Raw genomic sequence first — 23,474 nt, 5'->3', positions numbered from 1 at the left:
CCAGCCTTGGGCAAACTACGGCCCGCGGGCCGGATCCGGCTGTTCTATCCGGTTCTTTTGCTCTCCCCTCCGCTCCTTTACTTTGAATTTATATTAGTTCACACAAACACTCCATCCATGCTTTTGTTCCGGCCCTCCGGTCCAGTTTAAGAACCCATTGTGGCCCTCGAGTCAAAAAGTTTGCCCACCCCTGATCTACCCTCTCAGACAGACCAGCATGACCTGAGGGATATCTTCCAGAATCAGTGGGGTTTATCACTTATACATGAGCCCAGTGCTGGCCCTGAGACTGTTATTGGGAAGTCATCAGATCATAAGTGATAGAGATGAGATTTCAAGGGGAATGTCCTCCACTTTGGTTTCACGGGGTGCTGAAATAATCCCCTCAGGAACTGAGCATCATGTGTTTCCCAAGGCTTCCGAGCTGGAAAAGTGGACTAGTCCTCAAGTCTGGGTAGCATTCTAAAATATGGGACCACTAGTGAGAGTGGAGCCTAATCCTTGGAACCCAGTCATATAGATGAGTTTGGGAAACAGAGTTTATTCTTGTATTATCATTTATTGAAATATTTTCCATACCGACAACTATAAACCTACTTTTGTCTCACCCTGTATGCATGTGCTTGTGTATGTGTATGTATATTCTTGTATTATCATTTATTGAAATATTTTCCATACCGACAACTATAAACCTACTTTTGTCTCACCCTGTATGCATGTGCTTGTGTATGTGTATGTATATACCCACTTCTGCTTTTCTCCCATTTCCTGCTCCACTCCAGAAAAGTGGGAAGTCTATGACTGCCATAGACTCTGATTGGGCTGGTTTAGGTCATGTCCTAACCCCTAAACCAATCAGTTTGTTCAGGGAGATACAGGGTTCTGATTGGCAGGCTGAGCCTCACAATAAGCCTAGGAGTGGAGGGTGGGGTCATGTGTGGGAGGGGAGAGGTGTGGGATAGTGGGCCACTAGCATAGTCTCCATCCAGCTGCACCCATTTAGCACTTAGCATGAAGAGAAATGGGGTGCTCTCACTACCCACCAACACTGCTTCGGGGCTGCGTGGAGGGTTACTGTCATACCTTCCCTTCTGACTCACTGTGGGTTTACAGAGTTGGAGTCTGCTGCATGAGTTTGGGTTGGGACCTTGCCTGGCAAGAGCCTTCCTTGATGCCATGGACTGTGTTGATTAAAAAGATGGGGTCTTGCCCTGGCCCATTTGGCTCAGTGGATAGAGCGTCAGCCTGCGGACTAAAGGGTCCCAGGTTTGATTCCAGCCAGGGGCACATGCCTGGGTTGCGGGCTCGACCCCCCCCCCCCCCCCCGCCAGTAGGGGACATGCAGGAGGCAGCCAATCAATGATTCTCTCTCATCATTGATGTTTCTATCTCTCCATCTCTCTTCCTTCCTCTCTGAAATCAATAAAAATATATATATATATATATATATATATATATATATATATATATATATATATAAAAAGATGGGGCCTTGCATTTTCCCACTGTCTTACTTATGAAATCTTTATTTTGGAGGTGAATGTTTTAAGAAGTCTCAGGGATATGATGATCTTGGCTTTGGATACTTAGAGTCTTTGAGAATCCATGCCCTACATGGACACAAGGACAGTCATTTTACCTCAGCAGTGTGATAATGAATCTTTGTCAATACTAGTCTACAGAGTTGAAAACATTATGTTCTAAAACGACCTCACCATGCAATAAGTATTTGATTGTCTGCTATCCTCTAGGCACTGGCTGTGCATGTATACAGTACTTGCAGAATGATTCCGCTCCAAATTTTCTGAGTTTTGGGCCTCCTCCATCTCTGATGGCCTTCTCTTCTCTGTGCCACAGGGAACTGTTGGAGACCACATGCCGCATGGCCAACACATTGAAGAGGCATGGAGTTTGTCGAGGGGACCGTGTGGCCATCTACATGCCTGTGTCCCCACAGGTTGTGGCTGCAATGCTTGCCTGTGCCAGGATTGGAGCTGTCCACAATGTCATCTTTGCTGGCTTCAGTGCAGAGTCCTTGGCTGGGAGGATCAATGATGGTAGGCATGTGGGCAGGGGGAGGGAGTGAGGGAGGAGCCCAGAGCCCCCTGGTCCTTGTTCGTTGGACTTAGAGACAGACATTAATAAAAGTCACAGACAATTGACAGACACTACCACTCAATGATCATTTGTTCTATGAGCTGAGATCCAAGTGTGATGGATTTAACCAGGTGAAGAAGGGAGGGAAGATTCCAGCTGGAGGGAACAGCATAGGTACCAGCTGAATGGTGAGAGGAGTACAGTATGCCTGAGGACCTGGAGTAAGCTGGTGTCACTCCAGAGGAGAAGAGATGAGGATGGGGATGTACAGGTGAGGTCTCACAGGTCAATAGCTGGAAGCCTTCCAATGTGAAGTATGATGAGGGACCATCTCTGGAGGCCTAGAATCAGGTATGAGAGCTTGTGATGTATCTTTAAGGCTTTTGTCCGCAGGTGAGTCAGAATTTCCTGGACAGTGTGCAGAACAATAGCATCTCCTTCCTTTTTTTGGTGTCAGAGTCTAGTGTTTGCATGGTGCCCCATGTCCATGCAGTCTGAACCCTGCTCCACTGAGATTCTAGAAAGAGTCCTTGAGCTGGCTCCCCAAGGACGGTGCCAAGTTCTGGGGGCCATTGGAGTTCTTACATTTTCATAACCATTTTAGGATCAACATTTTCGTTTCTGCCTTCCCTACATCACCCAGACTTCACTGCACATGCGCCCATCTTCCCCTTTGTTGGACCTCTTCCCCCAGTGATCTGCAGGGAATGGACTGGTGAGCAGGTGGACCGGGGAGTGTAAAGTTGCAGCTCCCTAGTGAAGCTGCCCAGATGACCATGCTTACAATGTCTGGCCTCCACGTTGCTTTCTTTCTGTTTTAATTTTATCTAGCTAATTATGACAATAACATCCTGACACCTTGATTTTGGCCTTGAGACTCTTAGGACAGAACCCTGTGGCTCTCACCTGGACTGTAGAACTGTGAGCTAAAAAATTATTGTTTGTGCCACTAAATTTATAGTAATTGGCTATGGGAACCATAGAAAATTAATACAGATGCTGATACCTGCTTAAAACCCAAGAAGGTAAATTGAATCCTCTCAAAGCATCAGGCTGATCCTGTCTGAGCCCCTGTGCTGTGCACTCACCCAGTACCTGTTGCCCAGCTATGGGGAACCACAAGGTGATATGTGCTCCCCCCGCACCTCCTAGGGACCAAACTTGTGCACACAGGCTCCTGCCCTGCACACAAGTAGAGGCTTTGGACAAATGAGCTCTAGGAGTGAGGCATGCGCCATGGGAGGCTGGGGAAAAGCTAAAACCCACTTCACAGGATTGTAGCATGTTGGATGGGCCAGGCCCATGTTTTCTCTTGGGTTGGGGGTAGGGCGGGGGGGAAAGAGGGCTTATTTGAGAAGGATCCATTTGAACCTTCTGGGTCATCTCCTTTCTTTTCCTGAAGGGAGCTAATCTGACTAGTCCCAGATTTGGGAGATGTAGGCTTGGAGAGTCTCTGACAGGTTCTATCCAACAGAATTTGTTTACACAAGGTGACTGATTGTGAAGGTTCAAAGAAGAGCGGTGAGTCAGGATCTCTGATGCCTGTATAGACCCTGCTGAGTTATCCAGCTGCAAAAGCCTGTGTAGAGAATTCTCAGGTAGCCCTTAAGGCTATGTCATTTCTAGGGCTCTTGGGAGGAAGAAAGAATGTGGGTATATTGCTTGAAATTGCTTTTCAGACTGAAAAGTTGAGGGAGATTCGTGCCTTAGTTAGGGCTGCCCTGGAAGCAGACCCTGAGGTGAGAGTTCAGGTTCATTTGGGAAGTGGTCCTGTAAGGTGCTATAGGGCACTGGGAGTGAGGCTTGGAAGAGGAATCAAATAAGAGCAACTTTCACAGTGCGTGCCCAGAGCTCAGTTCCACAGGGAAACCTTGTAATTTGATGCAACCACGTGTGTCAGGATAACCCCTCTACCCAGGGATGAGGGAGTGGGGTATTTATATTCCGGTTTTTGAGAGTCACTTGTTGAGGGCTGCTGGAGTCGGGGTTCTGCTTGTGGCTCCCAAAGAAGCCCTTGGTGCAGAGTGACTACAAGGTTGAAGTGATGTGCCTGGGGCCCCACTAGCCAGTCCTACACTGGATGGTTGTTCCAGGTTCTTCCTTAGGGAAGTAAAACCCCACTGTAACCTGATTTCCTCCAGGTCATCCAAGTTAAGGGCGCAGTGCAAGGTTCATTTGTGGTCCTGAGGCCTGGTTGTGTTTGTACATGATTCCCTGCTCTACCACACCCCCCCCACACCCACCCCAGATTAACCATGGAAGCTCTGGTCAGTCCGGCATTGCCACCAACCTGGCTGAGCCTGGCTGGTTCATTGAAGAGCACTTGTAAGCCGGGAGGGCCTTCCCTGAAGGTGAGGGTAGGGGCCAGCAGCTCCTGGCATTCACTTGGGGTGTGGTCTCTGTTCTCTGGCACTTTAGCCCTAGATAATGCACAGGGCATATTGGGGCTCGCTCTCTGGCTGCCCAGCTTTCTTGGTCTCTGCCTCATGGTGGCTGTGGCTGGGGGTGATGTGATGACCTCTCACCTAGGAAAGCTGCTGGGCAGGTGGAAGGCTGGAAGAGTTCAACTTCCAAGTTACTTGTCTCCACTGACTTCCTGCTCCTCCTCAGAGCTGGGAAAAGGCCTGGAGCTTCTATATTCTGCATAAAGATTGCAAAGCAGGCACACCCTTTTCTGTGTTGCTGACTCATTTACTCAGTATTGGACTTTATCACCCTCCTGTGCCTGGAATGTGTGTCTGCTGGTCTGGGCTGTGAGGGTCAAAGTGGAGAGGAAACTGATGAGAAATGTCTGTTGTCTCTGTCAGCAAAGTGCAAGGTGGTTATCACCTTCAACCAAGGACTGAGGGGAGGACGCGTGGTGGAGCTGAAGAAGATAGTGGATGAAGCCGTGAAGCACTGTCCAACGGTCCAGCATGTCTTGGTGGCTCACAGGACGGACAACAAGGTCCCCATGGGGCAGCTGGATGTCCCCCTTGAGGAGGTGGGTCCGCCTCGCTTTGTACAGTTCAATGAGGAGAGGCTATTGTTGGGTTATCCGGGTCTGAGTCTTGTCAGATTATAGTTTTGAATCTAGGTCCCCCTGAGATGTTCCGGGTGTTATTTTATGGGCTTACATCTGGTTGGGAAGATGGAACTCAAACACCACAAACAGTGAAACAGTTGATGTAACAGAAATGATTGGATTCATCCTTTTATTTTGCGTCTTCTTTGTATCTGGAATGGAACTAGGTTAGAGAAGATGAGCTTGGATCCCGTCCGCAGAGTCTCACAGCAGCGGGGAGAGGTGTTCTCTGGGGCGCTGAATGGAGGTAGAGGCTAACTGCCCTGGGTGGGGCTGTTTTTGTGTCCCCCTTCAGGCCATGGCCAAAGAGGACCCTGTGTGTGCCCCAGAGAGCATGGGCAGTGAGGACATGCTCTTCCTGCTGTACACCTCTGGGAGCACCGGGAAGCCCAAGGGGCTCGTGCACACCCAGGCGGGCTACCTGCTGTTTGCCGCCCTGACGCACAAGGTACGGCCTTGGTGGTGGGCAGAGCGTGGGCGGTGCTCGCCTCCCTGGTGGGATAGGGCAGGGGCCAGGTGGGGCTGGGTGTAGGGCTGGAACTCCTCCTGCTATAAAGCAGTGCCCGTGGGCGTGAGGGACTCCTGTGTCCCCGCAGTGAGTGTGCTCATGAGCAGTGCTGCTACGAGTCGTGGCACTGGCCCAGTGGAGTGGGTTGGAAGGGGGAGCCATGCTCTGTTTTTGCTGAAAGAGTCCAGGCCCCAAACCTGGACTCACTGCTGGTATTTAGCCCTTTGCACCTGTGCCTGTGCCGCCCATTGGCACGAACGCCTGCAGGAATCGGGCCCTCACCAGCTCTGACATACTCGCTGGTGGGGCCACATTCTGATGCTCAGGCCCAAGACACTTTGGCCTTCCTGGGCCCCTTCCTCTATTAAATAAATGTCCAAATATATAATATATACTATTATATTTTAAAACTTCTTTTAAACTTAAAAGATCATATTTTTCTCCTGATTTTAAGAGAAAGAAAAACATTTTCATGGGCCCCTAAAACAATTGCGACCTCTAGACCCTGCCCATTGGGACCATATTTTAAAAGTAAAAAATTTACTTGGATAAAGCAACTTAAATTTAGTATGTGGAAATTATATTACAGTGATCCATCTTTAGGGGTTATAAAGCTAACTCTAGGACACGTTTTGTTATTCCAATAAATCAGTTTAGAAATCAGTACTCATTTAAATGTTGGTGGAGGATTGCAGTTTCACATGGCATCCCTGGTTGCCTTGGGAAGTGGCTGACATTTCCAGGTGGGATTGGGTTTCAATATACCATCTGTGGACCAGACTCTCTCTGTTGCAGAACCAAAACTCAGCTCCAGCAGGTGCCAGCAGCAAAGGGAAGCGTCTGGCCAAGTGACTAGAAAGCCCAGGCCCATCCAGTCAGGGCTTGGACACTGTCCTGGGTCGTGGTATCTTCCCTGCCTCTGCCCTCCTCTAGGTCCATGAGGTTCCCAAACAGGCTATCAACTTGGCTTCCCCAGAGGCCAGAGGGAGCCTCCACAATCCCAGTCACTGTGGTCAGGGTGGGGGTGGGGGTGAAATATGCTGATTGGCCAGGCTGGGTCATGTAGGAGGTGAACTTCCTGGAATGAGAGTGGATGAGGAGCAGGTGCTGGGTAGCATGCACACAGCCTTCCCATGGCGATGTCCAGGTCCCACTGGTGGCCACTCACACCAACCGTAAGGATATGAAAGTGAGGTAGAAAGACAGATGTGGTACAGAACCAGGCTGAGCATACAGTGTGTTACACTTAATACAAATACTAGTACTCACTAACATAGTGGCCTCTGGCTGCTGGGAGACCTTGAGCTTATCACAGAACCTTTCTAGACCTTAATGTTCTCATCTGAAAAAACCCACCCTTTCTCAGTACTTGGTAGGGAAGTTATATCATGTAAGTAAAAATACTTTGGAAAAAATAAACACTGAGACAAAATACCAAGAAAGTCACAGAATGAATCAAATTGTTTCTATCAGTTTATAAAAAAACTAGAGGCCCAGCTCATGAAATCACGCGAGACCCAGACCTGCCTCGCTGCTGCAGGACTCCAGACCCCCCACCGCAAGACCCATCAATGCACCTCCTGGTGACTGGTCATTATGGCGTTACGGCCACTGGCCTTTTATAATATAGATTAATATTAGGGAAGCTAAGGTGAGAGATTCATCATTTTTTTTTTTGGCATTTTTAAGGTGTTTTTGCATTTCCAGGAAACTATCTACATGAACAAAGAAGTGTGGGAATATAAGGACACGCACCATCTTTTGCATTTTTTTTTAATACAATGAGATTTTGGGGGGAAGTATTAGTAATAGAACCTTTCAGCCATCTGTAGATAAGAGTGTGTGTGTGTGTGTGTCTGTGTGTACATGTGTATATGTATGTGTGCACCTGTGTTTGTGTGCACATGCAGAGGATATTAGGGTAGTTGGTTTCTTCAGGGAAAAGAACAGTTGACTCTGAAGGGATGATGGGAATGTGAACTGATTTTGGGAGTGTAAAGTCTTAGAAGCTGATGATGCTTGAGGCGTTTCTTGGCCTTTTATACTTTAATTTTTTGCAGTTTTTAAGGGTTTCAAAAAATTGTGGCATAACTTGCCCTGGCCGGGTAGCTCAGTTGGTTATACTGTCATCCCGATATGCCAAGGTTGTGGGTTCGATCCCAAGGTTATGGTTTCGATTTCTAGTCAAGGCATATACAAGAATCTATCAATAAATGCATCAATAAGTGGAACAACAAATCAATGTTTCTCTCTCCCCCGCCCCCTTCCTCTCTCTCCCTAAAATAAGCGAATTAAACAAAAACTATGTGTATTAAAAAATAATTTTTTAAATTGTGGTATAACAATGCAGAAAGATGCCCTTATACATACCACTCGGTAAAGTGTTCCCTGTGAGTACACACAAGCATGGGGCACCTTCAGCCCCTGGAAGGCCCTTCCATGACCCTCACGTGCAGTCCCCCAGCAAGACCAGCTCTAGTGTGACCTCTGCATGCAGACTGGCTTTGTCAAGCTGGGGCTTACACCGTGTGCACGCTGAGGGCTGGCCTCTTTCCCTGTCCTCTGCCAGAGTCAGCGTGTTGTTGCTTGTACTGTACCAGTAACTCTGTCTTTTCATGTACCCCTCTGCTCTCTGCGGCCAATAGAGCAGCTACATTGTAGTTATGGAACAGCCTTAGTGACGCGTGGAACATGAGTCATGGGCTCTGACAGCCTCTCCTGTTTCTGCAGCATGTGTTTGACTACCGGCCTGGAGACGTCTTCGGCTGCATGGCCGACATTGGCTGGATCACTGGGCACAGCTACGTGTTATATGGGCCCCTCTGCAATGGAGCGACCAGTGTCCTTTTTGAGAGCACTCCAGTTTACCCTGATCCTGGTGAGGACTGCGAACTCAAATAGGGTCCCTGGGAGAGAGCACCCTGGGAGACACAAGCATTGGTGGCCTGTCCGCAGTATTCCAGGGGAAGCACCAGCCACCACTTTAGAGACCATTTAAATGCAACTGAACACGAGTTCTATATTAATGCTACCTGGCTGATTTTTAAATTCACAGAAACATATTTTTAACTGATTCCTCACTATATCGTACGGGGTACCCTATGGGGGGTGGAGCTGTCCAGGGCCAGGTGGAGGCTTTTTACAAATGGGCCAGCATGCGGATGGGGGTGTGCCGGGGGTTGACTGCCACAGGGAACCCCTTCCCAGAGGTCTCCCTTCCCATCCTGGTGATGGGTGTTCAATGCAGGCTTGGATGTATCCAGTACCCAGTATTGTTGACTGATTTCTAAATTGGGTGAAAATAGGTACTGTCTGGTGGGCTCTCAGATGGACTGAATTGGGGTCCTTTTGTAGGTCGGTATTGGGAGGTGGTGCAGAGGTTGAAGATCAATCAGTTCTATGGTGCCCCGACAGCTGTCCGGCTCTTGATAAAATACGGCGACACCTGGGTGAAGAAGTACGACCGCTCATCCCTGAGGACTCTGGGGTCAGGTGAGCACTGCTCTGTCACTGGAGAGGGTGTGGGTGTTGTCTGTCAGAGCCACTGCAGGCTTCTAGATGGTTTTAATCACAAAAGCTACATGTCTGTGTCCATGGGTGAATTCAAACAATGCCAGACCCCATTCAGTAGGAAGCAGAGGCCTGTCAGCCCTTCCCCAGAGCCCACAGTTGTTAACAGTCTGGGCACAGCACTCCACACACTTTCTGTGCCCATCCTTATTATGGGCTTTATTATTATTATATTATTATTATTATCACTGTACCTTTCAGATCTGTTTCAGTGCTGAAATATTTTAAAAAATATATATTTTTATTGATGTTTAGAGAAAGAGGAAGGGAGAGAGAGATAGAAACATCAATGAGAGAGAAACATCGGTTGGCTGCCTCATGCACAACCCCTACCGGGAATTGAGCCCGCAACCTGGGAATGTGCCCTGACCGGGAATTGAACCAGTGACCTCTTGGTGTATGGGTTGATGCTCAACCACTGAGCTACCCCAGCCAGGCGGACTTCATCCTTACTATGAATCCTTACCAACTCAGTAAGGTAAGGGCTAAGCCCTTTCTTCAGTGGCTGCATGGGACTGCCCTGTGGAAGTCAGCTGCTGTTCCCTGAGCATTTCCATGATGTTGGGCATCGGTTATTCCCAAGCCCTGTAATAAATGTCATTCCATGCTGTGCACTGCTTTCACTCTAGATATTTCCATGCAAGTGGTTGCAGAGTACAGATTATCTCCATTTTCAGTTTTAACTGAGGTTGCCAAGGCACATGAAAGCTTTTGGGAAAGGATATGGGATTAATTCAGAGGGTAGCTCGGAGGCCCTGCCTGTTCTCTCTGCTTTTCCCTGATGCCCCTACACATGCTGCCAGGTGTGGTCAGGAAGGAAAATAAGGTGGGAAATAATAAATGCTCCTTGGTGAATACACAGATCTGCTTGGTGGTTTTTCATGGGATGTGTCTTTCTGCCGCTTTTCTCCATGGAAAAGGTAGCTCGGTGATAGTGTGCACATGTTCCTTGTCCGTGATGCAGGTGAGCGGCACTGGCACAGGACGTAGGGCCCTGGTTCACTCCCCCCCCCCCATTGCCTACAGTGTCCTGTTGCCCCCGCCAAGCTCAGGATGCCTACCCTCCCTCAAGGCCCCTCTCTCTGCTGCTCCTGGGGTTTCCTTGGCTGCTGTGGAACTTGGGCGGTCAGCTCTCGGGCAAACTGTATGTTTCATACCTGGGCAGGGCCAGCTTGGTGCTGTCTCCTGCTGTGGTCATAGCTCAGGCACCTTCTAGCCCTCACAGACCTCAGCCTTTGGTGTTTTGACTTCTTTTCATCTTACCAGTCAGCAGAATCTAGCTCACCCAAGACATATTTCTTAAGAGAATTTTTTAACTTTGAATTTTATAAGTAACACAGGAATAATCTTACTATAAAAAGCAAAACTCGGTACTTTGCCATGAAAGCTGATGTCCTCTGTGAGTGCTGCCCCAGGGGACCCTGGTGCTTGCATACCTTCTAGCATGTTCCTCAAAGGTATATTCCTGTGCAAAAGACACAGCTCGGCTCTGAGATGACTTCTTTATCATGAGTGTCATCACACTGTACTGTTATAATGTGATGTTTATTTTAACTCCACAATAGGCAGAGTTTTCCATGTGGCTCCGAAAACTTGCTCACACCCTCCTGTGGGGATTGCCATGGTCCTTGTAGTCACATCCCCATGGTTGGCTACTGGGGTTATTGGCAGTTTCCCAGTATCACCCAGTGCTGCAGTGGCATCTTCCTGCTTCCTTGTGGGCATATGTGAGTGCAGGAGCGATACACACAAAACCCAGCCCCCTGCATGACCAGCATGGAAGACCCCAGTCAGGACAGGCCTTGGTTAGCTGCTGCATCATGGGTGGTCCCAAGGAAGAGACAACCAGCATGAGAGTATTTCAGTATTTTAGCAAAAGTATGTCAAAACCTGCAAGTTCTGGCTGAATGCTAGTCTGGTGTGGGTGTTTCACTAATATAGTGTCTTAGTGTTAGGATTTCAGCATAAATTTGGGAGCATAAATTCAGACCCCAGCAGGTAGACACTGAGAATCAGCAATAGAGTCTTAGGGCATAAGCACTTTCCCCCTTTCTATTGAGGTATAAAATATAGTGAAATACACAATGTCAGGTGTTCAGCTTCAGAACTGTTTGCATATATGTACAAATATGTTACCACATGCAGATCAATCCATAGAAATTTCCAGTCCCCAGAAGATTCCCTTATGCCCCCTCCCAGTCAGGAGCCCTCAAATATGACCACTACTTCATGGTTCTCAGCGTGGATTGGTTTGCTTGTTCTTGAACTTCATATACATGGGCTTGTGCTGCATACGTTACTCTTGTGCCTGCTGTAGTTGCTTGGGGCCGTGACTCTGGGGTTCATCCCTGCTGGTGTTGGGGGTAGTGGCAGCTTACTCAGTTTCATGCTGTATGGTATGGTATTTCACTGCATGAATCTGTCACATTTTATTTCTCCATTCTGCTCTTGGTGGATAGTGTTTTAATTTTTGGCCACTGTGAACATTCTTGTTTGTGTCCATTTGTGGTGCACAGAGGCACCTGTTTTTGTGGAGTGCATGTCAGGAGTGACATTTCTACATAATAGAATAAACCTATATTAACTTTAATGTAATCTGCCCCAAACAGTTGACTAAAGGTGTATAGGATGTATGCACTTTTAAATATTAAGAGAAGTCGAGGAGGGGTGTTAATTGGGGAAAAAGGAGACTTACGTAAAACTATATATATATATATATATATATATATATATATATATATATATATATATATTAAGAGAAGTACCCAAACTGTTCCCCAAAATTGCTGCACCAAGTTACATCCCTACCATGCATGGGGTATTCCTTCCCCTACATTCTTGTTATTATTATTTTTTTTAATTTTTGACCCTCCAGTGGTAAAAACACCTCATTTAACTTTTATTTCTTTGATGGCCATAATGTGACAGATCCCAGTGCTTTTTTAAACCTTCTTTTTATGCCCTTGAGGAAAATTACAGAGCTGTTTTCCCCTGAGCAATCTATTCCTTTTGGGTTCGGGTTTATTGAGACCTGTTAATGTCTTTTTTTCTTTTGTGTGTGATTTCAGTGGGAGAACCAATCAACCGTGAGGCCTGGGATTGGCTCCACAAAGTGGTGGGAGATAGCAGATGCACCCTGGTGGACACCTGGTGGCAGACAGGTGAGAGTGTCTCCCAGGAGGGGCGTCAGGGCCCCCTGGGAACCCGTGCAGGGCTCGCCACATGGGCCTTTCCTGCAGCAGCTGTGCTCTCCTGTTACTGCACTGAGAGCACGTGGCTGAGCGCCGAGTGTGGGGGCTCAGGCGTGAGGCGTGTGAATGTGGGATCAACACCACGAACTCCTCAGCCCTCCACATGGGTGGTTGTTGAAAACCTGGTGGCTAACGCTCAGAGGTGGAGCCTGGCTTTGCAGCTGTAAGACTTGGGATGTGTAATGACTTCTCTGAGACTCAGTTTCCTCATTTGTAAAATGGGGTGCTCTCTCCAGGCTCTGAATGAGGATGAAACGAAAGGATACCATTCACTCATGTTGCCCAGGCCTGACATGCAGTAGGCGCTCAGCTAAACATTCACTCTGCTCATGAGGGCCCCTTTCTGCACGCGAGTGATGAGCATGAGCCCTGCTGTTTAAGGGACTCTCAGTCTAAACCTAAATTTTAGTGGGAAAAGGCGTTTTCTGTGGCATTTGGTTTAGATTTGCCCCCTCGTCTCTTGAGTATCTGACTTATTAGGATGTTTGGGACAGGAGACCACCACTGATGTAGCTGAGGGCTCATCTTTCCGGAAGCCAGAAAACTGGGGCGTTCCGAGTGGCTTAGTTCTCATCCATTCGGGAAGGCACAGGACCGAGGTTACAGCTGAGTCCCGTGAGGTATTGCCATGCAGGCTGACAGAGGGAAGAGAAATAATGCGACACAGAATTTGTGAGCTTCTGGTTTTGTTGTTTGGGGCACTGGTCCAGAAGCGATTCTTCATCTTCCTGTGAGAGTAGGTGGGCTCCACCTCTTCCACGGACGTGCGGGCGGGACCAGCGGGGGGCCGTGGAGGAGGAGAGGCAGCACCCACGGGGCTATGGAGCCACAGCACCTGGGCCGGAGCCCTCTGCCGGGGCCCACTCCCAATCCACAGTGGAGAGGACCAGGATCCAAGTCTAGTTTCATCTCAGAGAAAATCCTTGGGACAGTGGGGGCTGTTTCCTTGCCCCAAATCAGCAGTTCCACCCTCTCTGTCCCAGCCAGTCTGTCCCAGATTCTTGATGGCTTGGCCTGGATAAATGTGGCACCAGCCCCTCGGCCCATCGGCATTTCTTCCCTGTCATCCCCATAGAAACAGGCGGCATCTGCATCGCACCACGGCCCTCGGAAGAAGGGGCAGAAATCCTCCCCGCCATGGCGATGAGGCCCTTCTTTGGCATTATCCCGGTTCTCATGGATGAGAAGGTGGGTAAGGGCGTCCCCTCCTCCACGCACACCCCACTGAGCTCCCCGGTGTTTCTTCCTGCCTTCCTGGCCTCCGTTGCCTACTCGCCCTCGTCACACATGCCCAGGGCCTGGCAGGGGGTGGAAGGAGCCGGTGTCCTCAGCAGCGTGCACGGCAGGCTCCTCGTGGACACGGCGGATGCAATCACCACATGGGGCGAGCCCAGGTCCCCGCAGAAGCCCTCTCCAGGAGGGTTCCTCGCGGAGCAAGAGGCTCTGGACAGTTCCTTTGGGGCACACTTGCTATCTTTCTTTTCTCTCTCTCTCTCTCTTTTTAAATTGCTTTATTGATTAAGGTATTACATATGTGTCCTTATCTCCCCATTACCCCCCATTTCCCTACTCAGGCCCTCACCCCCCTGTTGTCTGTGTCCATTGTTTAGGCTTATATGCATGACACTTGCTATCTTTCTGTCTCAAGCCAAGCAGCTAGGAGAATGATACTGACTGTCATTTCTTTGCTTCTCAACCAGAATCTGTCCTTATTTTCAAAAGTATGTCTCCCTGGTCTGCAGGGGAACGTTTTGGAGGGCAACAATGTTTCTGGGGCTCTGTGCCTCTCACAGGCCTGGCCGGGCATGGCCAGGACCATCTACGGAGACCACCAGAGGTTCCTAGAGGCCTATTTCAAGGTTTACCCAGGTGAGCGGGTGCCTTTCCACACACTGCTGGAGCCCTGTTCTCAGAACCTGTTTCTAAGGGGACAGTGCCTGTGAGCGCCCCTAGTGCAGGTTCAGAGCAGGGGCTGTGAGGCCTGAATTTAAGTCCTGCTCCCTCCCGCTCTGCCTCCCTGACTTTATGTCTAAAATGGAAGAGACTCACCTCTGAACGTCCCGGGGTTCAGGGGTAGAGCGTGCAGACCCCTGAGCGCATGGCCCATGGTGCGGACTCCTCAGGCTCTCAGGGAAACTGTCAGGATGGCTGAACGTTTTCTGCTGGCCTATTTTTCCCACAGGTGGCTTTGTGTTGTTGGTTGGAAGTTTGCATGTATAGTATAGCTGTTGGAACCCATGATCTTTAGTCTTGAGTCTGTAAATGAGACTCACTTTGGGGGAAAGTTGAGTGCACTCCTCGTATGTCTTCTGCTCCCCAGGCGTTTGCAGTCTTGATTGCATTCAGTTGTGTCAGGGCCATCTGCCCTTTCCTAGCACACAGCCACATGGCACAGCTAGACAGTGTCTCCTGCAGGGAGGGCCAGCAGGCAGGAGGCTGGCAGAGTGCAGGGCTTCAGAGCTTCCTTCTGTAGAGCATGGCTGGGACACGGCCCCATTGTGTCAGCAAAGGAAGGATGCGAGCTCTGCTGGATCCTGGTTGGGAGGTGCTGGCTCTGAATTCCCTACTGGGTTGCAGGTTACTACTTCACTGGAGATGGAGCTCACCGAACCGAGGGAGGCCATTACCAGATCACGGGGCGGATGGACGACGTCATCAACATCAGTGGCCACAGGCTGGGCACGGCGGAAATCGAAGATGCCATGGTGAGCACAGGCCACGTTCGCCCGGCTGGGAGCTGTAATTTGAGGTGTCAGGTGTTCACCCTCCCACATATGTTGCCTTTTGCTTCTGTTCTGTGCAGGCGAGCCACCCCGCAGTGCCGGAGACCGCTGTCATTGGCTACCCCCATGACATCAAAGGAGAAGGTGAGACACGGAAGGAACTCTGGTCTCGCTCCCATCACAGCCCCTCTGTAAAGAGAACAGCCTCTGGAGGATGGTGGCAGGGTGTTTATGGGTGAAGCTATTGGTTTTCTTCTCTTTCAAGTGCAGATTTGGGGTGAGGAGGCTGAGCAGTATGCCTGTTAGACTAAGGCCTGGTGTCTGAGACGCTCTGGCTCTGCTGTCCTTTAAGGACATGCATCTGCAAGCAGCCCTGAGCTCTTTGGCTCCAGCTGAGCCGGGGCGTTCGCTGCTCTGTGCGCGGTGACTGACAGCACCATCACAGAGGACTTAGGATGAAACACCCTGCCTTGCTCAGCGCGTCTCCTTGCCCAGGCTGGTGCACAGACCCAGTGCCAGCTCTACAGCTACACTGCCAACCAGGCTGTGCCCAGCGGGCTCCTCTGCTGCTCTGGGACTCTTTTCAGAGGAATTTGACCTGTGGCTCCACTGCACAGCATCACGCAGATGGGAATGCAGAACAAGTGATCAGAAACGTCTTCTTTTTGTTGTTGTTAATCCTCATCTGGGGATATTTTTCTATTGATTTTTAGAGAGACTGGAAAGGAGGGGGAGAGACAGAGAGAGAACTATCCATGTGAGAGACACAATGATTGGTTGCCTCCCACATGTGCCCTGACCAGGGCCGGGGATCGAGCCTGCAACTGAGGTATGTGCCCTTGACCGGGAATCGAACCCACAACCCTTCAGTGCACAGCCTGATGCTCTATTCACGGAGCCAAACCGGCTAGGGCCAGAATTGTCTTCTTTACTGTGGACATACTTTGTCCCAAAGTCTGCTGGTTTCTAAGCAGGTGGGAAGGTGCAGGGTCACCTGAGTGTTGTGATGCCAGGGGCACAGTGGCCACACTGGCCCTGCGTGACCTGGAGATCCACTGACCCTGTGCTGCACTGCTGGGTGGACTGACCTCAGCTGCCCGCCGAGTGGTCTGGCCTGGGCGCTCTTCCTCCTGCCGTCAGAGACAGTCTGCGTCGTGTGTCCCAGAGGTCACCTCCTCCCTTCCATGTGTGCCACTGCTCCGTTATTTGCTCAGCGCTTGCTCTAAATTGGCCCTTTGTAAACATTAATATTTATTTCAGTTGCCATGAGAAGGCTGTGCCCATGAGGCTGCCTTCCCTTTGTTAACAGGAGATTGGGCTGAGGGGAGCGCTTAGGGACCAGAGTGGGTGGAGATGGGAGCAGGTCTTCATGTGTGACTCTCAAGGCCTTGGGCACTTCACGCTCCCGTAAGCAGCTCTCAGCACTGCTCCCTGGCATCCTAAGCAACCGATACTGCCAAGTTTTTTAATGTCTGCCAGGCTAGTGGGGGAGAATTGTACATGAGGAGTATGATGATAGGAATTTTCCCGATTTCTTACAAAATTGAGCATCTGCCCATTTGTAGTACATAACCCATTAACTGCTCTTGCGAAAGCTTTTGTGCATTTATTTGTGCCCATGCTTTCTGTCTGTGCTTCATCTCACCACTGTGCCATGCTTCTGCCATTGGCCTGGCTCACTAGTCCCTGAGGTCAGCCTTGCACGCCTCCTCCAGCCTTGCACGCCTCCTCTGAGCTTGCAGCCGACTCCTCCTCCCATAGCTTTAAAATTTGTGTCTGGGGACAGCAGCCAGAGCCCCTGAGAACCTCCTCCTTGTGGGTTTTGTCACCATTTAATCCTGACGCAGCCACGAGGCAGGTACTGCTAGCTCCCCAGATCCCAGGTAGAAATCTGTGCCATAGCGTGGCTAAGTGACTTCCTCACAGGTAGCAAGTGCCAGAATATGGAGCAAGAACAGTCTCCCCTAATCATAATTCTGCTCTGCCTTTAAGGGGTGGAGTGAAGGGAGAGAGCCAGGAGGGGAGGTATAGTTTTATTTTATATATTTCTACTGTGTTTTAATTTTGGTAATCAGTGTGTGTTGCTTTGGTAGTTTTAAAATTTTAATTAAATCCACAATAAACATCTCTCAGTGGGCCTACCCAGACAGCTCAGGTGTTAGCTTTGTGCCTTTCCTATGATCTCCAGTGGTTTGGCCTAGACTGTTTGGAATTTCAAATATCAAAAGGAGATAAAAGTGCAGCTCTTCCCCTCAAAGATCTCACAACCTAGTGAGGTGGGTATGGGGGACCAACAGCTGTTCACACATAGCAAGTGCCATAGCTGCATTCATGGACAGAGTCAGGAAAGGCTTCCCAGAGTCCAGGGTAGCTGAACTGGGTCTTGAGGGATGAATAGGAGTTTGCCAAATAGAAATGAGAGGAGGCTTTCAGGGAAAAGCTGTAAGTCTCTACAGATTGTAGTTTATTCAGGAAAGTCATTCATTGATGCATTTGACAAACATTTGTTGAGCACCTACTATATTCCAGGCACAGTTGTAGATACTGAGACACAGCAGAAAGTGAAAGAGATAGAAGTTCCTGCTCCCTAGAGCTGTCATGCTGTAGTGGCTAGAGATTAGAGGGGAGAGAAAGACATAAACAATATACATGATCAATGAGGAAACTACATAGTATGTTAGGTGATATGTGTCAGAAGGAGAATTCTGACACATATCATCTAATAAGTGTATTTTATTCCTATTCCTATACATGTTAGATATAGGAACATGTATAGGTATAGGAATAAAATACAAATAAAGAATAAGGAAGGCTGCACATACATATATATAAACTTTGTGTATGAGAGAGGAGGACATTGCTGGTCAGTGAGGCAAAGGACAGACTGTCCAAGATGGTGCTGGGACAAGTGACTAATCAAATGGACAAAATATTGAATTAGATCCTGATATCATACCATATACAAGATTATCCCAGATAAATTAAAAAGGAATGCATGTATTTGCAGTAGCCGTGGGAGCTCCAGTAAAGCTTTTCTGGAATGTGGTAGGATATTGACAAAGTGTCTGTGCTCAAGTATGGGATGGCCGTTGCCGCCCAGCAGACTCTGCCATGATGGAGCTGTCCATCATGGGGCTCATGTAACCAAGGAACTGCATTTTTTACTTATATTTTTATTTAGCTATCCACTGTGGCTAGTGCTTGCCATGTACCCACAAAGATGGTGCCATGTGCAGTACTACCTCACGGGAGCTGAGAGCAAACTTCCTATGAGCCCATGTTATAGGCTATTTCACAGGTGCAAGGACAGTGAGAGAGGATAAGTCCTGTGTTCAAGGTCACACACACAGCCAGTCAACACCAGAGCCATGGTGCCACGCTCTCACCCACCCATGCCCACCCACCTGGGACATTCAGAGGAACTGACAGAATCACTTCCTTTTTGAACAAAGACAATAATGCATTTTTAGGGATGCAACTAAAGAAACCAGCTGCTACAAGATCATCAGCATAGGATTTGAAATCCTTTGAATTTATGGTGATTTGTGTACAACACTCTGGCTAACACATCCTAAAATCTTGCTCTCCTTCCAGCTGCATTTGCCTTCATTGTGTTGAAAGATAAAGTAGGTGACGCGGATGCAGTGATAAGTGAGCTCAGGTCCACAGTGGCCACCAAGATTGCCAAGTACGCTGTGCCCGATGAGATTCTGGTGAGTGGACTTATGGCCTCAGGTTGGACTGCACTGTTCATCTACACCTTCTTCTCCTCTTCACACAACTAACATCACAACAAAACTGACACCAGCTGATTGGTTTCCTGGGTGGTAGGTGAGGGTGGCGGATGGCTGTATTGTCAGAGAGAGAGGGAGAGGGGCAGGGAGATGTAGTGGCATCAGTTTGAACAGCTTGCCTTTCCAGGGGGTAGTGCTGACCAAGACTAGATGCTCTCTTACTTTGGCATTTGGGGGCTGGTTACAAGGAGAAGAAAATTAGGGAAATGGAGAAACATGTGGAAAGTACCAGAGTTTTTCAGCCCCTGGGTGGTTTCTGAACACCTTTCCCAGTGCCAGCAAAGAAGATGCCGCAGAACCTATCTGAGGGAGCCTGTGTTGGAGTAGTTTAGTGGAAGAATTGGGTTACCCTCTCAGCCCCTTTAGCGTTTTATTCCTTCCTTTGTTACATTTCCCCCATGGTGTTCCTTCGCATGGAAGTGGCCCTCTGAAGCACCTCTTGGTGTGGCACAAGGTCAAGCTGTTGGCCTGGGGACCAGAGTTTCAGGGAGACCTGAACTCTCCTTGCAGGAACTGAACTCTTTCAAAAAAATAGGTCATTATTAAAGAACCCAAATACAGCTCTTAAGGTACTGCCATTGACCGTGAATGGGTTGCAGCTTTTGGAAAATGTGAAATGCTAAATTTCTACACACTAGCAAGACAACGTTTTTTTTTCTCTTAAGTAGCTCTCACCTCATACATAAGACAAAACCAACCCAAACCCAGGCCAGTAGGTAGAGACAAGCTGCTGTGGCATGGGTTTGGTTCTGTTGCTTCCTGGGGGCCCTCACTAATGTAGCTTATGGGAGAAACAGGTGTCAGCAGTGTGGCGAACACAGGGACAGGGGAACCCGGGCCTGGTGGAGGCTTCGGCAGGACTCGCAGTTGAGTCTGCCCTTTGGGTTGATACAGCTTCAGGTCCAGATTGTAGGTGGATGAAACCAGAGACCGTGGGCCTCACGATCCCCTGGGAAAAGCCCTTCTTACATCAATGCAGTCGGACGCTGGCTGGGGATGCGGGCACCACCTGAGATTCTTATATTGCACCCCTTCCTTGCCAGATAGTGAAACGTCTTCCAAAAACTCGGTCTGGAAAAGTCATGCGGAGGCTCCTGAGGAAGATCATCACGGACAAAACTCAGAATCTGGGGGACACCACCACCCTGGAGGACCCCAGCATCATCATGGAAATACTGAATGCCTACCAGGAGCACAAAGACAAGAAGGCTGCTCGCCAGTGATGGGCTGTGACCAAGACCCAGCGCCCAAGCCCCTAACTTGTCCTTCTAGGACATAGCTCTCCGTTGACTTGTTTTTAGATGTCCCAGAGTAGTGTCCTCCCAGCACGTAACCCCCACGGCCCCTCATGTAAAGTCCAGGCTAAAATCCCCTCCCCTGTGTGTTGGAGAACCCATGCGAGGATTCCGTAAAATTGGTTAGGGTCTGTTCTACTTGTCCTGAATTTGGTTTCCTTGAATGAAAAGTCCCTGTTGTCTCTGTTTCTGTGCCTACGCCAGACTGCACAGGAAGGTGAAAAACCTGGTGAAGTGTGCCTGCTCAGATGACTGAGAAGTAGAAGCAGGTAGGTTTTTTCCAGATGTTTCTAGATATAAAAGGTGGATGTATTATTTTTATACTTTTATATTTTGGAAGAATAACATGCAAACGTGGAATGTGTAGTTTTGCTTGTACGTGCTCTTTGTAACACCTGGAGTTATGAAAATCTTGTCTGCCTTCACTCGTGGGGAAACATGGAGAGGGTCGGGGTGCACTTGTAATGATGGTTTGGCATAGTTGGAACTGAATCGGAAGTGTTTGTACCTCAGTCTAAACACAGCTCTCTTGAGAATGCTCAACCTGCAGCATCCTTTTTTTTTGGTATAAATTTCTACTTCTCTTGGTTTGTGTACAATGAAACTCATCTTGTAAAGTGGTGGCACAGATGTGCTCACCTTTTAGTTCTAAAGCTGCTCCAGTCACACGTTCTGTTTCTCCAAGCTGTGATCTGGGAAGATTTCCCCTCCCCACTTTGGATACCTCTTGGTAGGAGGTCAGCATGCTCCAAATTTGTGGGGTGGTTCAGGGAAGCCAGTGAAAACTCAAGTAACTGAGAGCATGAATTCAGCTAGAACTCTGTCTGTCTTCATTCTGTCGTTGGGGCACAAGAATCATAGAGGCCCAGGGATGAGGGCTGGAGCCCTGAATCAAGTTTCTCCCTTTCAATGTGCCTTAAGTCCCCTAAGGTTAGCATGATGATGTAATCATCAAGTCAGAAAGTGTTTATTTATTAGCCAAGCGTGCCAGGGATGATGGTGTGGAGTACAGGGGAAGGTAGCCTGGAGGACAGGAAAGGTTATCCTTGTCTTTACCTCACAGTCCATAGTACCTTGCACCTGTGTAGGTGTTCAAGGAGTGTCTGGGGGTACTGGATACTTACTGTGGGCTGTAGCTGTGTTGGCCTCTGGGGTGATTAGGCAAGTACACCTATGGCACCAACAGAGTGGCCATTGGCTGTAGCACACAGATATACCGAGCGACGGTCTATTGTCACAGTGCTTAGCCACAGAAGACCATACACCTGGACCTGTCACATGTGTGGTGCACTAAGAAGACTGTAGTTATGGTGCTATTTATGAAATGGCTTAGATGTAAGCTTGCACAGTGACCAGGGCCTGAGAGTGATCTGCAGGGCAGCTCTAATAAAGTTTTATTTTGTTCATTCTCTTCTGTTTGTGGTGATGTTCTTGATCAATAATGTTGCTGGATATAATCCCAAGAACAAAACTGGAAGGGGCCTATTCACTCAAAAGAGAACACACACACACACACACACACACACACACACACACACGCACGCACGCACGCGCACACACACAGTCTATCGTCTGTTAGGGAGGAACTACACAATAACAGGTCACCCACCTTAGACTTAAGTTTACCTGTCTTTAGATGATTGTGCTGTCCAATACATTAGTCACATGTGGCTAGTTAAATGTAAATAAAAACAACAGAATAGAAAACAGAACAGAATAGGATATTCAGTTCCTCCATGGCAGTAGCCACTGTTCACACGTGGTCAGTAGCTGCCAGATTGGACATGTGGATGAGAACATTCCAGTCATCACGCAGTGTCTGGTAGTGAGTGCTGATCTAGAACATAGATGAGATTTAGGACACAAAAAGACCGCTAGGCAGCTGTGTCAACAGCACAGACTGCATACAGGAGAAGCCCAGCCTTGCTGGTGAGACATCCCATATAGCCCAGGTTGTCTTTACACTAGTTGTGGGTGGATGAGGTTTTCCGTGTCCTTCACTAGACAGAGAAACAGACGGACACATTGAACTGGTGCCATGAGAGGTGAGATGTGAAAGGCTGGTTTGGCTCCCCCCAAACCCGAACCCACTGTTGCCTCTAAAGCAGGAGCTGGGAGTGGCTGTTCCCAGGACGGTGATAGTTCTTGTGCCTCAGGAATGGGGGAAGGGAAGCTGGGGGGATTGTCAGGCGCCCACCTGAGGTAGTCTGGATGCACAGAAAGGCAACTCACTGGGAAGGACACACTTGTGCACCTCTGGGTGCTATGGGAAGTCACGGCAGGACTGCTTTTTTCTGGAATAGTCTGTATCCACCCCCTGCCAGGAGGGGCATTGTAAGAGGCTTACAGATAGACTGTTAACAGGTTAGGTTGTCCTTACTTCCCCTCTCTGGTAAAGCCATCCTGATTGATTTTGGGCCCCAACCTGTCCCCTACGTTTTCAGGGATCCACCCTGGCTGCTAGGGGGTTTGTGATGGTTATTACCAGAATCTCAGTCCCTGGCCCAATTGGCAAGTTCATGCCTGACCATTCAATGCTATCAGGGCCCCTCGGAAGCAGACACAAAGACATGAGCAGTACGCACAAAACAAGACACAGAGATGAGCAACGGTAGCCTTTTAGTCATCACAGGGCAGGGCCTGCCTGGGAACAGGGAAGTGCAGAAGACATGGAGCCCAGGAGAGATGCATGGAGGCCTGGCCAAGCTGCACCAGGCCCACCCTACCCCCAGACTTCACTTCCTGCTTTGGCTTTTCTATCTTAACTTGAAACATCCTGACAAAAACCTAAGTCACTGCTACTGAGAAGCAGAGAGAAGAGCAGACAGCTGTAGCAAAAGCAGAGGTGAGACACCTGATGGTGTGGAAGCACACAGAGGATGGAGGTATTAGACCAAGTTTAGAGACAGCTAATCTGAACATTAAGTAGATCTCAGGATGGCATGAGATTACATTCATAATAACCATTAAGTTCCCAAGGGAAATTATATTCATACTCAGAAAAGCAGTAGGCAGTGCCTGTTAAGAAGAACTCTCTTGCCCGGCGGGTGTGGCTCAGTGGTTGAGCGTTGACCTATGAACCAGGAGGTCATGGTTTGATTCCCCGTCAGGGCACATGCCCGGGTTGTGGGCTCCATCCCCAGTGGGGGGCATGCAGGAGGCAGCCAATCAA

General features: G+C 48.9%; 1 protein-coding gene across 3 annotated transcripts in view; it reads left to right on the top strand.

Annotated features, from left to right (window-relative positions):
* The window catches only part of ACSS1 (acyl-CoA synthetase short chain family member 1), a 58,677-nt gene extending 36,961 nt beyond the window's left edge, over nt 1-21,716 (top strand). Inside the window, exons 3-14 of one of the 3 annotated variants that reach the window (XM_080686950.1) lie at nt 1,858-2,057; nt 4,905-5,080; nt 5,457-5,609; nt 8,400-8,547; nt 9,024-9,161; nt 12,308-12,400; nt 13,566-13,678; nt 14,233-14,359; nt 15,068-15,195; nt 15,294-15,357; nt 18,808-18,926; nt 20,051-21,716. In XM_080686950.1, coding sequence (XP_080543076.1) covers nt 1,858-2,057; nt 4,905-5,080; nt 5,457-5,609; nt 8,400-8,547; nt 9,024-9,161; nt 12,308-12,400; nt 13,566-13,678; nt 14,233-14,359; nt 15,068-15,195; nt 15,294-15,357; nt 18,808-18,926; nt 20,051-20,230 — 1,639 coding nt within the window. In that variant the 3' untranslated portion in view covers nt 20,231-21,716. Of the gene's footprint in view, nt 1-1,857; nt 2,058-4,904; nt 5,081-5,456; nt 5,610-8,399; nt 8,548-9,023; nt 9,162-12,307; nt 12,401-13,565; nt 13,679-14,190; nt 14,360-15,067; nt 15,196-15,293; nt 15,358-18,807; nt 18,927-20,050 lie in introns of all 3 variants that reach the window. The other 2 variants (XM_080686951.1, XM_080686949.1) reach the window with 2 other exon arrangements.
* Nucleotides 21,717-23,474: the final 1,758 nt, after the last annotated feature.

The sequence above is a fragment of the Plecotus auritus genome (genome assembly GCF_963455305.1).
Source record: "Plecotus auritus genome assembly, chromosome: 8".
In the NCBI taxonomy this organism is placed as follows: Eukaryota; Metazoa; Chordata; class Mammalia; order Chiroptera; family Vespertilionidae; genus Plecotus; species Plecotus auritus.
Note: the sequence above shows the minus strand (reverse complement) of the source record. Positions and strands in the feature narration are given on the sequence as shown.